At 39.1% G+C, this 17,886-nt stretch overlaps 1 protein-coding gene across 1 annotated transcript in view; it reads right to left on the bottom strand.

Moving 5' to 3' along the window:
- Positions 1-17,886, bottom strand: part of ADAMTSL3 (ADAMTS like 3) — a 259,617-nt gene that overhangs the window by 171,747 nt on the left and 69,984 nt on the right. The window contains exon 4 of the mRNA XM_072950888.1: positions 7,759-7,886. Coding sequence (XP_072806989.1) covers positions 7,759-7,886 — 128 coding nt within the window. The remainder of the gene's footprint in view (positions 1-7,758; positions 7,887-17,886) is intronic.

The raw sequence follows: 17,886 nt of genomic DNA, 5'->3' as shown, positions 1-17,886 counted from the left end.
CATCTTGACAGTATTTAGTCTTCTATCCATGAACATGGAATAGCTCTCCATTCAACTTTACTTTAAAAGATGTATGTCCTATTTTCCCTGGCATTTCTAGGTATTTTATTAAATCTTTTATTTTAAAACAACTGCAAATCACATTCATTTGTAAGAAATAATGAAAAGAAATCCTCTGTATCCTTTACCCTGTTTCCCCTAATGATAACATCTGGCAAAACTATGGTACAATAACACAACCAGGATATTTACATTAATACAGTCAGAATAAAGAACATTTCCATGACCTCAGGGATCCCTCAAGTTGCCTTTTATAGTTGTACCTTCATTCCACCCACCCCCACCTCTTCTTTAATACCTGGCAGTTACTGATCTGTTCTCTACTCCTGTATTATTTGTCATTTCAAGGATATTATATAAATAGGATCACATAGTATGTAACCTTCAGAGAATGGCTTTTTGTACTTCAGTGTAATTCTCTGGAGATTCACCCAGGTCATTGCATGAATAAGTGGTTCACTTCTTTTTACTGCTGTGTAGTAGTCCATGGTATGGATGTACCACAGTTTCTTTATATTCACCCACAAAGGGCATCTGGGTTGTTTCCACTTTTTGAATATTATGAGTGAAGTTGCTAAAAACATTCACATTTTCATGTGAAAACAAGTCTTTATTTCTCTGGGATAAATGCCCAGGAGAACAATTGCTGGGTTGTATGGTAGTTGCATGTTTATTTTTTTAAGAAACTGCCTGTGGCTGTACTATTTCACATTCTCACCACCAATGTATGAGTGATCCAGTTTCTCTGAGTTCTCGCCAGCATTTCATGTTGTCACTTCTTTTTAAAAAAAAAGTTATTCTGATAGGCATGTAATAATACCTCATTATGGTTTTAATTTGCATTTGCCTAAGAGCTAATGATGTTAAGCACATTTTCACGCACTTATTTGCCAACTGTGTATCCTCTTAGGTGAAATATCTGTTCAGGTCTTCTGTTCATTTTTTAATTAGGTTGTTTGGTTTTTTTAATTGTTTATTTTTAAAAGTTCTTACTATAGATACCAGTCCTTTATCAGATATGTGGTTTGCAAATATTTTCTCCCATTGATCTAGGTGTTTATCCCTCTGCCAATACCAGTTTTGATTACTGTAGTTGTATAAGTCTTGCTATCAGGTAGACTGATTCCTTCTACTCTATTTTTTTTTCCTGAAATTGTTTTAGATATTCTATGGTCTATGCTTTTCTATATAAATTTTAGAAAAATCTTGTTTAATTTACAACAACAAAAAATTTGCTGGAATTTTGAGTGAAATAAATCTATAAATCAATTTTTGCCCAGCTTTCTGCCCAACTTGGTTCCTAGAATACTGAAATCAGAGGATCTTTGTCTGAGAAATCAGAACAGCTCAAAATAAAATACCTAAAAAAAATCATCAGGCAATGAGATAGGCCAGCCACATCTCCCTAAAATTAAGGTCACAATTCTTTTCCTTAAATATGAACAACAACAACAAAAGGATGACCAAAATTCTTAGAGAAGTCTCTAACATATAATAATATAATTCTGTAACAAATATAGTCACAAAAAACAGAACAGAAAACAGAAATTTGGAAAGAATTGAGACTATGCAAGGAGAAGAAAACTTCACTCCCCAAAAGTCTATTTATATGCTTAGAGATAAAAGCAAAGATACTGCACCTGAGAATCAGGGATAGACTGCCTTTTTAAAAATAATTCAAGGAATAAAAAATATCTCAGGAAAAAAAATAGAGAGATAAAATACTCAGAAAGTTGGAAAATAAGTTTAAGTAAATGTCCCAGAAAGTAGAGCAAATTGGTAAAGGGAGAAAAATACTAAGTCTAATATCTGAAAAATATATACATAAACATTTTAAAATAATAAACAAAAATTAAAACTTTAAGAAATCTCTTTGTAAAAAGTCTATATTCTTCAACATAGCTTTCAATATTCTTCACAAAATTACCCATACTTACTATCTCACAGACCCATACTATAGTCAAGCAGGCTTTTTTTTTAATTAACACTGGGATTTATTAATTCATTCATCTATTTATTTATGGAATAAAATATACTAACATTCCATCACATGTCAGTAGTAATGTTGGACACAGGACAAAGAGATGAAAGACACCATCTATGCCTCCAAAAATTTTGTTTCAGTTGTGGAAATAGAAAAATAAAACAATACAATGAAATACACTCTCATAAAAGTATATTCACAACATTCTGTAGAAACATAGAAGAATATCACCTAACCTAGTAAAGGGTAGGAACTGCCAACAAATGCTCTAAGAAAGAAATGAAAATTTAAAGGAGTTTCCAAGGTCAACTATGTGTTAATAACCAAAAGGAGGAAAAGGATGCTTTAGGCAAAGAAGAGCACAAACAAAAGATGTGAGGTGATGGGTAAGCACACATTCACTTACTTACTCAATCAATTAACATTGCTTGGGTCCTAATTACATGTTAGCTATTAGACCTTAAAGTGGTAAAGTTAACGTCCTTACCCTAAAAGGAGTCCTATCTTGCCAACAACAAGAAGCACAAAAGAGGAACATCAAACTTAGACCAAGATATCAAGACAGGCTACCTAAATGAGGATGACTTTGAAGAATAAGTAAGAATTAGCCAGCTATCACACTAAGAAGAGACACAAATGTATACATGATTAGATGTGGATGATTAAGACAATAGACACACAAGAAAAGGGCCAAGTTTAAAACGAAGGAAAAATATGTAAGGTAAAAAATACACCCTAACAGCATTTTAAAATATCATTAGAAAACAGATCAGAAAAAAAAATTTAAGTAGCAAGGATCTTGAAAACTGCTTTCAAATACAAAGGAAAATAAAAAAGAGATGAAAGTCACTAGAAAGGACATGATAAAAGTAGAAGACAGACAGAAATAACTGGTGTTCATAAAGAAGAGGCCAGAACAAAGAGGCAAGAACCAACAGTAAACGATATAATAGAAGAAAAAGTTTCCTACAATAAAGAAGTATCTGAATCTATACAACACAAGCAACTGCCATGTACCAAGGAAAAATAAATGAAAAGAGACTGGTAGCTGGACACAACCTGGTAAAACTCTTGGAAAAATAAAACCTTCTGTGGGTAGCCAGGCAGAACAAATAGGTTATTTACCAAAGAAGGGAAAACATCAAGCACCCTGAGAGGTATGTGAGCAACACTATATATCAAACATTATGGGAAAAAAAACTTCTGAGTCTTGAAAGGGAAATTTTGTGTCTCAGGAACTTTATACCCAAATAAGCCATTCGCTGTTCAAGTGTGACGTCAAAAGAAAGACATTTTTAGATATAGAAGGACTCATAAAGTATAAGACACACAGCTTTTTCCTGAAATTAAAAAGGCTATAAAGTCTTGGTGCTTGAAGTGTGGTCCATGGACAAGAAGCACTGACATCACCTGGGAATTCGTTACAAATGAAAGCTCTTGGGCTCTGCTCCAGACCTACTGAATCCAAGTTTATATTTTAACAAGATCCCTAGGTGATTCATATGTGCATTAAAATTCCAGAAGCACAGCTCAAAACGTATCTCTGCCAACAAAGTGATGATTCAGAATGAAGCACTGAAAAGACTGACAATGAACACTGAAATAATATATGCACACAAACACAATTAAGTTTCAACAATGGTTTGAAATATGAAGATGAAAGAAAATTTATAAAGGGGAGAAATGGTGCCAAGAAACTGAGTATAAAATCCCAAATTATAATAACAAAATTCCCAATAACAAGTGGGAATGAAGAAGAAAAGCATAAAATATACATCAGCTTACAAATAGAAATCAAAACAAACTAGAATTTTCCTATCGGCATTGATAGTAACAAAGCAATTATTAAAGAATGGTTTTCAAACAGTTTAAATTTAATCATTAATAATATAAAAATAGGATATATATTATATATATTATATATATATATATAATATATATAATTTCCAAATTACCAGAGATAAAATTTCAGCCAAAAAAAAAGAGAGAGAAAGATTTTAAATACAGTTGGTAATCCAAGTACACAAATTGAATTCCTTCTCTCTTATAAATGCCTAGTGAAATGAACAGCAAAATATATTAATAGGTTAACATCTCTACAGCATATCCACAAATTCATAGAGGCTATATACAAGCCAGAAACTTCAATATATCTGTATGCAAGACTGAATTAAAGGATGGTACACAAGTGTAGGTACTGCAGAGACTTATCTCCAAATACAAGAAAGCCACAAAAATCACAGAAAAGAAATTCATTAGCAGAAAGGCAATGTTCCTTCCCACAAAAGCCCTCAACCGCAGCTTCCTATTCATTCTCCATACTGATGCAAAGCTGCAATAGATCTAAAGCAATGATTTTTACCCAAACAGAAGAAAGGCATTTTTCCCATGAAGAGTGAGAAATGAATTAACAAGGGACTTGATATTTCTGACTCTAATCTAGATCCCTGATATTTGAAGTATAGGGACTTGGAGATAAACATATACATCTATATATACATACGCATATGTATTAACATATATGTAGATTTTTTAAAATTTACTCTTATTTCTTTAATGGAAACTTAGACCATTGATGGTTCTCAGCCAATTCTTATCTAATATGCACGTTAAGGGCTATGAACTTCCCTATAAGGATGTACATCCTCCAAGTTCTGATAAATTGTATTTTCTGATCAAGCTTCTTTCCTCAAGTTTCTACTTTTTTTGATATTAGCACAGATTCACCAATTTTCTTTTAATTAGTGTCACGTGTTAGATCTTATTTTATACTTTATTTTCAGTCTTTCAGGGTTCTTATATCAGATTCGTTACCACAATCTACAAATCTGCCTTTTTCAACACTGGCCCATTCTGCTTTCTCCCTTGCTATTGTTCTCCAGGTGTAAAAGCCTTTTTTCATTTCCTGCTCCAGCACCTTTACCTATGCTGGCCCCACTATCTGTGTTTCATGTCCTATAACTCTCCCCTTTCGTATAACTGACTTCCTCTCAGCAGTCGGGTCTCAGCATAGACCCTCAGCACAGAGAACTTCCCCCGACAGGGGTTATCTACCCCCTTGACACAACGTTTAACTACTTTTAATTTGATTACATACGTGTTTACTGTTTGTTGCCCTAGATTATAAGAACCATGAGGGCAGGCTTCGTGTTAGTTTAATTCACAATTTTTAAACTCCTTACACACACCAAGGTATAAAAGGCATCTTGGAGCTGGAGGCTTAGATAGTATAAGGACTTTTTAAAGATTTCTTTGAGAAATCTATGCTGCGATCCCACCTCTCACTCTGCTCCACCAGCAAAGAGAAGGGACGAGGGCTTCCATCTGCTAACCCCAAATCGAGAGGAAGAAATTGTAGGGACACCAGCTGAAGAGTTCAGTATGTGTCTCCTGCAGTTGGCTGGTGTCTAATTCACACCTGAGAAACTAAAGGGCTGACAGATCAGCTGCAGGGGCCTGTGTGAGCAGAGTAGGTGTTGCTGCACTGGCTCCCAGAACTTTGAGAGCTTGTTTAGCAAAGTTCACGTGAAGATTTCCCGTGAACCAGATGTGGGCCACATGCAAGAGAACCAGCATAGGGTGGTCTTAGGAACCCACCAAGATCGCTGCTGAGGGGTGAGTAGACATAAACAGGGAGAAGCCGGGAGTACGCCTAGGTGTCCAAGAGCCTAGGAGAGAGCAATTTTACCAAGTCAGAGGACTGTGGGTACCACATCTCAGAGGAACTGCAGGCAGGGATCCGAAGGGACTGGGGGAAGGAGGAGACAGTGTCTCAGAAAATTCCAACAAAGTGCTCACAATAGAAGAAGCCAACTTTAGACACCTACCAAAGCAGAGAGGACCAAAGTCAAGGCAGACCTGTCCTCCTCCTTCTCCTCTGCTCCTGCCCGAATTTGCTCTTCTAAATAAGTGCAGAGAAGGCAGAAGAGGCTGAGCAGCTGCCCTTCCTAACCCGAAGTCTTTCCGTCAGCAGCTGATCCCAGTCAGGAAAGAGAAGACACACATTCACACGCACTTGGCAAAACCATATTCCAGGCAAAAATTGAAGTAATTTTTTAAATTAATAAAATGATCGACAAACATTTTGGTTGTAAGACAACAGGATGAAAGTGGAGATTCGTGGTCCTTAACATATTCCTCTAATTCTTTTTAACAAACACAAGTACACTTTAAAAAAGGAAAGACAAACACAAATCATGGAAGAGTCCCACTCTTTTCCCACCTGAGCCCTACCATTAATAGCAAATTATTCGAATCTCTCAGATTTGGATTGAGGTGTCCAAATCTCACCTTTCCCATACCAGTCTCCATACTGGAAACCTCTGCTTCAGTGGGAAAGAACTTATCCTCTACATTAGAAGCCCCTCCTTGACCCTTGCCCACAGGCCTCACCAAGATAAACACATGCCAGCACAACACAATATCCCATCATCCTTCTGTGTAGTATGACACCCTTAGAGAAACAGGGCGTCTATTTCCTCTCCAAGGTAATAGCAGAGGGGGAGCAGGTGTACCACTTTGTCTGTGCAAGACTAATCCTTGGGCTCAGTTCTGCAACCATTTACTTAGGGTTCCAAGCTCTGAGTCGGCACTTGCCCCAAGATAATGACACCAACGTGACCACCAGCAGCCTCCCCCTGCCTTCCTGGGTTAAGAGTCCTTCTTAAAGGCCAATCTACCATCTCTCGTCTGCTCTGCTCTGTGCTGTCTCAAGGCAGAGAAGGTAAATGGTCACTCTCCAGTATGCTGTGAAACAGCAACCTTGGTGAAATCCAAACCTGAGCCAAACAAAACATGTTCTCCCTGCATCTCTGCTCTGCACCTCACAACATGCCAAATCTGAAGATGGCTTCCAAGATTTTGGGGTCTTCTTTTGAACAGAACCAGCACATCCGGTTCCATCCACCTGGGGCTCTGTCTTACCTGACAGCTCAGGTAAAAATTCTTGGCTGGAATTTAAACTGCCTCATGAAGAATTACCTCAAGATTGTCTCAACAGCATTGATAAATGTGGGCTTATTACAACTTACATTTATTTTTTAAGAAACTTATCTTACATTTTAACAAATGTTATTTAAGATAAACACACCTAAGATGTGAACACAGAACTTGCATTACCTTCTTTTTTTATTGAAGTAGAGTCAGTTTACGATGTTGTATTAATTTCTGGTGTACAGCATATAAACTGAATATATATATATATGTGTGTATATATATATTCCTTTTCATATTCTTTTTCATTATAGGCTATTCCAAGGTATTGAATATAGTTCCCTGTGCTATACAGTAGGACCTTGTTGTTTTTCTATTTTATATATAGTAGTTAGTATCCACATTACCTTCTTGATCAATGGATTGCTCAGAGAAAATGAAGAGAAAATGTCTAAAATTGCAACAACTCTTACGCCAAGTCTTGACAGCTTTGGGCCAGTGACTTAGCATGCCAGCCTTCCCTCCCTTAAAGCCCAGAGTGTGAGGTGTCCCTGGCTGCTGTGAGCTGGGAGTCTCCTGTGGACGAGCATGGCCACACTCATGCAAATGAGGCCATCACTATTTAAATATGGTAACCTGAGGCTGACTAATATTTAGACACAGCAGGTGTTGCACCACCATCACGGTGCCTTCCAAAGCCAAGAGGCCAAGTTGCCTTCCCAACCTCACCCATCCAAAGGCACTGACACCCACAGAGAAGAGCAGGTAAAGCCGCCGCTTACCTGCCGGTCAAGCACCTCCGCAGAGAATAGGAAGCTCCTCCCCCGCAAGTCCGGGAGCAGTCGCTCCAGTCGCCCCAAGCATCCCAGTTGCTATCTTTTTCTTCATCTGAACGAGCATTTCTTGAGGTCTAAAAAATGAAAAGACACAACAAATTATAGACAAATATGCTAGAAATATTCCAAAAGCTTCCCGTTTTTCCAGAATCTTATTCTAAGCTGTTCACAAAGTGCCTAAAAATGCTTTGCTTTGGAATGGCTACATTTAAAAAACCACACACACAAGATGGTTTCATATAGAAATTAATGGCACATGAGTACCTTTCCACCTTACGAAGGTTTTGTACAGATGGCTTTTAAGCTCGGGTTTAAATCTGCAATTTTATCATTCCAAAATTTAAATACATTGGCTGAATATAAATCATATTTATTATTATTATTTTGCTTTATAACTTACATAGCAGGGTCCTAGCTTGTACCTAAGAAATTCTCACAACTATCTGTCCTAAAGACTTGGTGCTAACTCCAAGGAAACTTTTTTGCATGAGGATTTCTACAACTTCCTGAAAGAGGCTCTATTCCAAGAAAATAGAGAAGAGTCAATCATGAGTACAGTTTGGTTTAATTTGTCTTCTGGACTCAGCATCATTGACTTATATCAGGATATTCTAGAGAAAAGAGAAGAGGAGGAGTTAAAATGTTTAAATAGATAGATGGAGATCTAGGTATGAAAAGAAACGATATGTACTTTAAAAAAGTTACAAAACTTTACGAAGAGGCCTAAAGTACACTTGAATAAATGGAGAAACATACCATGGTTCTAAATAGCTAGACTCAATACTATAAAAACCTTAATTCTCTCCAAATTAATCTATAAACTTATAACAACTCCAATCAAAATCCCGAAGGGGATTTTATTTTGGAACCTCACAAAATGATTCTAAAGTTGATCTGGTGGAGTAAGTGTCTACAACAGCCAAGAAAAAAACTGTAAAAGAAGGGAAATTAGAGGGAAATTGCCTCAATTAAAAGAGTACAGAATTGGCATAGCGATAAGCGTTCAGATCTATTAAGTTTGAAAAAAGAAGAGCCTGGAAACAGACCCAAGTATAAGGACGCAGTATAGAACCACAAGTCAATGTGATGAATGGTTTAACAAAAATCATGGATAACATCTTCACAAAATACACCAAAATGAATTCCAGATATATCAGAGACTAATATTTAATATGCTGAAACCATAAAATATTTTAAAAGTTATAGGTTAATCTTCATATAGACTTGATATAGCAAAGACTGTCCCAGACATGTTAACAAAGGTGGAAACTATAAAGGAAAAGGCTGATGTATTTAATTACATTAAAATAAAAACATATAGCATTTTCCATCTCTTCACTTATAGATAAAGGTATGAGTACATGAATATCCACGCCAAAAGATGCAGTCATAAAAATACAAATGTATGGGCTAGAAGAAAACACACCGAACTGCCTCTAAGAATGGAGGAAGCGGGACTTGGGGTGAACGATGCCAGGCAAAGAGACAAAAGGAATGCCAACTGAACGTTTTATTCTCCTCCCAGCCCTCCCATAAAAGATCTGAAGCAGATATGACAAAACATTAAATTTGATGGAGCCAGGTGGTGCTATGACAGATGTTAGCTTTATCTGAACTGTTATGGATTTTGAAGTTTCTTTTAAAAAATATTTTAGGGATAAAAGGCAGCCATTATAGAAGACTGTTCAGCCTGTATCCTGTTTAACACTGGTAAACATGAACGTGCATAGGAAAAGGAGTAAGAGGTTAATTAAAATGTTCATGGTGGGAAGATGCTGGGTGATTTTCACTTGTTTTGTTTCCATTTCTCTGCACTTTGTAAAGATTTCTAAAAGTGAATACTTTAATATTTTAATGGAAATCTTAATTGAAAACTGGCAAGCAGACAAACCCAGCCGCAACCTGTTGACATACAGAAAAGCTGAAGAAGGACAGGACTTAATAGGTAAGTTCTAGGTTGGAGACCAGGAGAGTTTACGAAGGAAACCCTGACCCACTCATAAACTGAACCAGGGGACTCCACTAGATAACTGCACACATTTCCTTAGGCTCTTAGGCCTAGTTACCTCATCCAACCAAAAGTAAATAAATTAATTAAGAGAGCGATCTGTAGAGAGGACCTTCAAAAGTAAAACGAAGAAAGGCGGGAAGCAACCAGGAGGTTTTCCAATAATTTTCACCCGCGTCTCACGGTCAGTGGGTTTCCTGGCTTCTGGCCAAGCCACCTATTTATAGCACAGTAGGCAGCCCTACCAGAGGCAATATTTCAGGAACAGTCAAGTGAAAGGAAAGAAAAAATATCTGGCAACGGATCAAATCTGTCATCAGGAAGAAGGGCTAATTAAACCCATGCTATTTACTGTTCTAATTAGACCACTGTTCAGTTCGATTTTCTACACTAAATGTCACCAAATAGAACTGTGTCCTGTCTATAACCTAGTATAAAATAAAGTTTTGATTCATAAAAAATACAATAAGCAGTTTAATACATTCAACTGGGCTTTTAGCTTGGTAAGTCTAAATCATTTAGGTAAATGTTTAAAATACACACAGCTGAAATTGATTTTTCATTTTGTCACTCGATACACTGATAGGTTGAATGTGAAAAGTTGAAAAACATCATCATATATATTTTTAAATGAAAGTTGAGAGTTCTTTACAATATTGTTTTAATTTGTTTTTATTCCCACTATCCCATCTGTTCAGTTTATAGTTAGAGTCAGGTTTCTTTCCATAACTTCCCCACCTTTACTTACAAAAAAAAAAAGAATATGGATTCTAAAGTAACTAAAATAGGCAAGTTATAAATGCAGGACTTTGGTTTCTTTGGTGGAATCAGTACAAGAATTTTCCCCTAAGAAAACAGAGAAAATGACATCTCAAGAGGGGTCCTGGAGTTTTTCTCCTGTCCTTGGCCATGAAGGTGGTCAGATTTGCTCTGAAACCCCACTGCTACTTCCTACAACCAGTCTTCCTGTCCTTCTCACATATTCTGCTTTTTCCAAAGAATAGCAATGATAACCCCAGTTTCTACCCAGTTCTCTTTTCCCTTTGATACCAGCAGCATGGTGATAACAAACATTCAGGGAAAAAAAACAAAAACAAAAAAACCCCACTGGAGCTGAGCAAAGTGCCACTAGGGTCATTTCTGAACATTTATGCTTGTGTATTCTTCCTTCAGAGACACAGAACCTGCTTCCCAGGAACTGACATTCTTCTACAGCAGTGGACAGAGAGTGAACCTCAATCCTCTTCTACAGAAGAATCCTTCTCAAGCTTTCTCAAACGATCTGGTACCTTCAATTGTCCCAGCTCTTTCACAAATATTTTCTCTCTCTGCGCAAACTTAAGCTGGCACAATTTTAATCTTAAAATGTAGTGTCCAGAATACAACACCGTATCTGAGAATAACCCATATGCCCCTATGATCCAGGTTTCTTTTGATGAAATCTAACTTTTCATCTCTCCTTCCCTTCCTCCCTCTCTTCCTTCCTCCCTTCCCTTTTCAGTCACATCATTTATTGGATCTCACTGTGGAAGCAGTATCACATGATGGTTAAAAGTTGTGTGACTCTGGATAAGTTTCTTAACCTTTCCAAAACTCATCTATAAAGTGGAGATGACAATTATACTCCAACAGGACTTAAATAAAATACCATACATATAACAGATCACACAGCATCTCAATAAAAGGAGTAAGTAAACAAGTAAAAGTAGTAACTAGAAGCATAAGTTATTGTTCTTCAAAATAATGTCTTTTTCAAAATAACCACGGTAGAGCCAGCTCTCTCCCATTTTTACTTAGGCAAGACTTAACATTAATCACTACTGAATTTCCTCTTGTTGGTTTTGGCCTGGAATACCAGCCTGTCGAGATCTTTTTGAACCCTGATCCTGTCACACCATATATGAGCCACTTCGCTCAGCTTTGCAGCTCCCATGCTCCACCCAAGTCCCTGATAAACACACTGGACACAGCTCCCTAATCTTACAGAATTCCATATGCACAGTTCTGCTGTTTTAAAATAGTAAGCAGGATCTAATGCCAAGTAAGCAGCCAACTAATCAGACTTGGAATCTGTGAACACCATTTAACATTACAATAAAAATATGAAATAAAACCAGTCACCATCACCACATGTTAGGAGACAGAAAGAGTCATGGGGAGAGAAGAAATCAGCCATTAGGAAGACCTGGATCAGGCACGGTGGGGTGGGTCTGCATTCTTAGGCCGCTGCGTGGTGGTAGTGAGCCTCTTGAGTGAAGTGGTATTCAGCAGCCCCACTTCAGGCAGCCCCAGCTCTGAAATCCAGTAATGGTAAAATATGGCGGACTGATACCGGCTCCATGTTTGGCCTGATGGTCACCTGAAGAGGCAACTTCTATGTTTGCAAGCTGAGTACCACTAGTCCCAACTCTTTCTTTTCAAACATCTCTATAAGCTGTCTTAAGTAATTATTTAAATTCCATGTTATTAATATTTTATAAGGTAAGTTGTTATCTGAACCCTATCTATAGATTTTTTTTTTTTTACCCCCAAGCCTGAGTCAACCAACATCATGTCACTCGGTGACCCTGTTCTGGACCAGACTCTGAAGTGTGGCCTGAAGGAAGAACTGATGAATCCGGCCCTGAATAAAGAAGCTACCATTTGTGCACAGGGTGAGTACAGCTTGCATGTTCTTTTCCTACATCCTTTCTAATCTTCTCATCACACCCTTGAGGTGGATATTACCAATCCCCGTTTCATAGGTGAACAATTTGTGGCTTCAAGAACCACATGTCCAAGGTGTGGGGGAGCCCCATTCCTGCCTGACCCAGACAAAGCCTGCCTTTTCCTCGCGATGCTCCTCCCCTGCCCTTCCTGAAAGACCAGGAATCCAGTCAAATACAGCAGCCGACCTATCATCACTCACAGTCTGCATTCCGCATCTTGGATCGAACACATCTGCTGCTGTGAATCACTTGACCACAACATTCTCTCCGTATCTCAGTGAAGTCTTCTCATTTTCATTCCCTCTCTATATGGCAAGCAGAGCGACACTTCTGTTTTTCAAAAGCATTCAATGTTATCTAAGTGATTTCATGAGGAATATGCGTTCTTGATGGATGTTCCCAGACTGGGATGCATTTATTAATTTTCTCACATGAACATGTACCCCAAGGGCTTGTGGAGCTCAAGACTCAGTGCCCTGGGATCACAAGCATGGATCAGGCCCTCAAGACGGTGAGCAGCAGCAGGAGAGAGGGGCTGAGGGGGCTCGGTGAGGCAGAAGCAGCTCTCGGTCACTGAGAGCAGCAGACGCAAGGCCCCAGAACAAGGAGATGATGAAGCAGAAGCCATTTCTGCCTCAGTTAGGAGGGCCGGGGAACATACTCTCCAGCGAACACAGCAATTCTGCAGGAAGCACCAGGCAGAGCCTCACCTACCAACTCCTCTTGTGGAGTGGGATGGCAAGTGAGTTCCTGTCTTAGGCTCATCTCTACCTTCTACTTGTGATTCAGTTACAACACTGCCCTACTTTCTCTTTTGCTCATCTACATTTCCCCACTTTATACAATAAACATGTATACTTCGTGCAATAAAATACCCAATAAAAGTTCTTTTTCTTTTTTAGGGGGAACGACACTAAAGGGAAACCAGAGAACCAAAACGTACTTTTTGCCGTTCGGTTAAAATTATCAGGCTTAAAGATCTCTTAGGAAATCACATTTTCCTAAGTAAAGTTCTAGCTAGGGGATATTTTGGATGAAAAATTCAAAAAAGATATTGTTTACTCATTATATAATAGGGCTGGTAAATGCCAAGAGTATTGTCGGGTAAGTGTGTTCACAATCTCATAAAGACTGGAGGACTTCTTGCCTTTCTTGGGTTTGCATGCATAAATCAAATCATAAAATATTTCCCTGACAAGTTCTTAAACCTGTGACTTATAATGAACAGTACAGTTATACTGGTCTCACAGAAATGTTAGTAATTAAACACAGATTTCAAATATAAGGTCACTTATTGGAAATGCTATATTAACAGCTCCATATTAAAAACTACTCAAAATAAAATAAATTCCACTGGGATATTACTTCCCAGACATCAAATAAATGTCCATTCCAACGTTACCACAAAGGTTATTTAAGAATCTGACAAACGACTCAGATTTTGGTAATGGTAAATATATTCTTTCAGGTCAATACAACTTTAAGACCTTTAACAACATGGAAGATTTTAATATGAATTGGGTAAATAACATAAAATGTCACTCAGCTGTCACAGAGACTCAACAATTCAGTTCAACCAGAATTTCTAAAATAGCAACATATCTAAAGCCGTGTGCTGGGCACACACCTCTCCTTTCTTCATCTTCTACCCTCTACTGAAAAGTATATATATCCACAAATATATGTACTGAAAACCCTGATGGTCAGTGGCCTCCAGGATTGGGTCTACCCTTTCCTAGCCAATGTGTTCCTGATTATCTTACCGCCTTCTTAAAGTCCCTCACTGGTTCCTCAGGATGCATGTTCTGTACCTCCGGGCCCTCCATGACCTGCTCTGCCTCATTCTCCAGCTCCATTTCTTGCATCCCTTATTCCAAACACATCACATTTCTCATTATTGCCCAAACACAAATACGTCTGCCAAGTCCTGCTTCCCATGGAAAACCTCAAGGCCACACTAAGACCCTCCTCCTACAGCAGAGGTATTTGCAGGTGGATCAGTGGGTAGAGATCCGGCACCTACCAGCCCTGCTTCCCTGAGGCCGAGGTCAGCCTAGTCCAGCAGAGCTTCTGAGAAAGCTTCTTGCCCCCTGGATTTTTCCTGCTGGCCCCACTACCTAGGAGGCTGGCCCCAGTTCTGTGATTCCTCCCCTCATTCACCCCCTCCTCCCCTGGATAGCCAGGCATAGACTGACCTGGATCCGCCCTCCTCACCCACACCTTCCAGTCACCCTTGCTCTCAATCCCTGCATTAGAGGTTGATTTGGCCTATCATTCTAGTAAAAGAAAAAAAAATCTCCCACACATGCTATGAAGAGCTTCCAAATCACAGCAACAAAGGCCATGATGAAGGAACACCAACGAAACATTCCAGACTTCTGAGAGCAAGGCTGGCCTTTTGTACACAGCGATCCAGTCCATCACATTAGGTGGGAGAACGAGGTCCCAGGAGCAAAGAGAGGGCAGATTCAGATGGGGATTCGGAGGAGCAATTGAAAAACACAGAATTCACTAAGGTGTGGACAGGGTACAGGGAAACCGCAGGGCTGGCGCAGCACCCCGGGACCAGCACCAGGCAGACCCAGTGAATCAGACAACTCATGCCATCTGCCTGGGCCTCACGTGCGCTGAGGGGCAAAGGCAGGCAGAGGCTGTATGGAAAGGACTGGCTGACAGAAGTCAAGGCCTTTGGTCAAGAATTCCGCCCACAGCAACCTCACAAAGCGAGCACTGGCGAAATTAATACACTTCTTTCCTCCCTCTCACCAATCCATTGCTCACCATTGGCCAAACCCGACCGGAGCCAGAGGGCATGGGAGACCACTGATGCCTTCCGTACAGGGCAGCCTCCCGGACGGGGGCAGCACAGGGTGGATCCAGAGGGCAAAGGGATGCTTTCCAGTACAGTAATTTATTGACTCACTGGAATATTTTTAGGCAGAGGAGTGACTTTGGCAAACTGTATTTTGGAAAAATGACTCTGGCAGGAGTGTGGGGAGGGACCGAGGGAGGAGAGCCGCACAGAAGCACAGGGCTGGAAGGTAAATGCGTGGGCCGTGCAGGAAACAAGAGTCCAAGCTAGACACTCTAGAAGAGGAGGGCATAGATATCAGGGGCTTTGCTGTTGTAGTCATTGGTTTGTTTGTTTGTTTAATTTTTTTTTATTGAGACATAATTGACATGTAACATACTAGTTTCAGGTGTACAACATAGTGATTCATTATTTGCATACACTGAGAAACGAGCGCCACAGTAAGTCTAGATAACATCCATCACCATACATACTTATAGTGTCTTTTCGTTGGAAAATTTTTAGGATCTTCTCTTTCAGATGTGAAGTTTGAAGGAGGTGTAATCAGCAGGACCCAGAAGCTGACCAGAAGCAGAGAGAAAGGAGGCATGTGGGTGACTCTCAGGCTTCCGTATGGAGTGACTTGTGAGAGATGTTTATCTTATTCAGCCTCACAAGCATCGTCCACCCACCTTGAGATGAGACGCTTGGTGCCCTTGGGTACAAAATACAAGCAGTGTCTAGATAATAGGTAAGAGGAAGGGAGAAAACAGCTGGTGCCTGGGAGGAATCTGGCCTGGAGAGTCTTATTCCTCTAACTCGAAGTATGTAGTTCACCACTAAAAAAGAAACTATTTGCTAATGTTTACAAATATGGAGATTTCTCATTAAAAATCTCTGATTTCTCAGGAAAAGGAAAGAGGAAATCAATATAGGACCCACACCCCAACATGGAAATAATTCCAACTAAGGGTGGTCACACAACTTTTAAGGGGCATGTGCCTCCTGATTGGCACAGTCCCCATCCAGCCACTGTGAGGACTGACTATTTGCCTGGCCCTTGGGGCCCAGCTGGGAGCTTGCTGGTGATGAATGACCGTGGGTTTGGAAGTAATCAATAGGCAGGTGTATTTGTAACCGATGTCAGATTCTTCACAGTCTGGTTACAGAACAACACCAAGTTCCAGCGAGTAAGAAACACACACACAGATAACTTCAAAATAATACAAAACAAAGGGTGCTCTGTTGTCTTCCCCAGACACTGAGTTTAGTGTTGTCCATGCAGTGGGCAGAGTATAAGAAGTGATTCCGTGGTGCTCGGTGTCTAAAGTCTACTCCCTCTGCACCTTTGAGCTTTGCCTCTGGAGTATCTCAGATATAAAATATCAGTGTATTTAGGAAGCTCAAATAAAACTTCCAAGAGTGTAGATAAATCACATTCTGGAACCCCACCTATGCTGTCACTAACACATAGGACATCATGGTTACTGGGGAGCCCATTCCAGGAATGACACAGGGCACCTCTCCATAACACTCCCCACACAACCCTGCATTATGGATGAGAATAGCTAGGTTATCTTTTCCCCTTGAGGGCCATGTTCCTGGCTATAGACAAGTTAGCAAATAACCATAACCAGGTTTTCTCCAACTGTAGCAAGAAACATAAATAAAAATGCCCACATACAACAGGGTTTAGTTTTGTTTTGTTTTGACTTCATTCTTTGTAAAAAGGGAATTCCTAAATATAAAGCTACTTTACATGAAGAAAGATTTAATATAATATTATCTATGATACTTTGGTAAGTCATCATGAAGCATGTACAACACAACATCAGGTAAGACTGAACAGAAAGGGGAATCAAATGTTGCCAAATACAGAAGTCCGACGGCGAGTAAAGGTGGGCTGGGAACATGGACCAAACATCCCACTGAGAGCGACTAGAAAAGAAAAAACATCCTCCATGAATGAAATAAAGACATTTTCAGACAAACAGAAATAGGGAGGTTTCATCATCGGCAGACGGGGAAATATTAAAGGAATTATTAACAGGTATTTTAGGGTCGAAGGAAGCTTGGAGATACAGAAAGAAATGAAGAGCAAAAATAAAAATGGTAAATAAGAATGTGGGTAATTCTAAATAAAGCAACTATAGGAAACAGCAATTATGGTGGCTTGTGGTATTTAAAATATTTATATGGCATTAAGATGTCTGACAACAATGGCCTATAAGTCAGAAGAGTGATAAATGACACCACAGTATCCTAAGATCCTCGTAGCCCTTAGGAAAGTAAAAAGACCAATTAATACTTGATTTTGAAAGTCGGGAATACATGCTTTTATTTCTAGCGTTATGACTAAAAGAACAGAAGTGTATAGATTTCAAATTAATAGGTGGGAAAAGATACAATAAAAACACATACTCAATCGACCTAAAAGAAAGCAAAATGGAGAGGAAAAAAAGAACACAGAAAAGATGGATAAACTTTTAAAGCACATAGTAAAATTTAAATATCAATAATTGCATTAAACTCTAATAGAATATATGCACCAATTAAAAGATAATTAT

This window comes from Vicugna pacos, chromosome 27, assembly GCF_048564905.1.
Source record: "Vicugna pacos chromosome 27, VicPac4, whole genome shotgun sequence".
Lineage (NCBI taxonomy): Eukaryota > Metazoa > Chordata > Mammalia > Artiodactyla > Camelidae > Vicugna > Vicugna pacos.
This window is presented reverse-complemented; position numbering and strand designations above follow the sequence as displayed.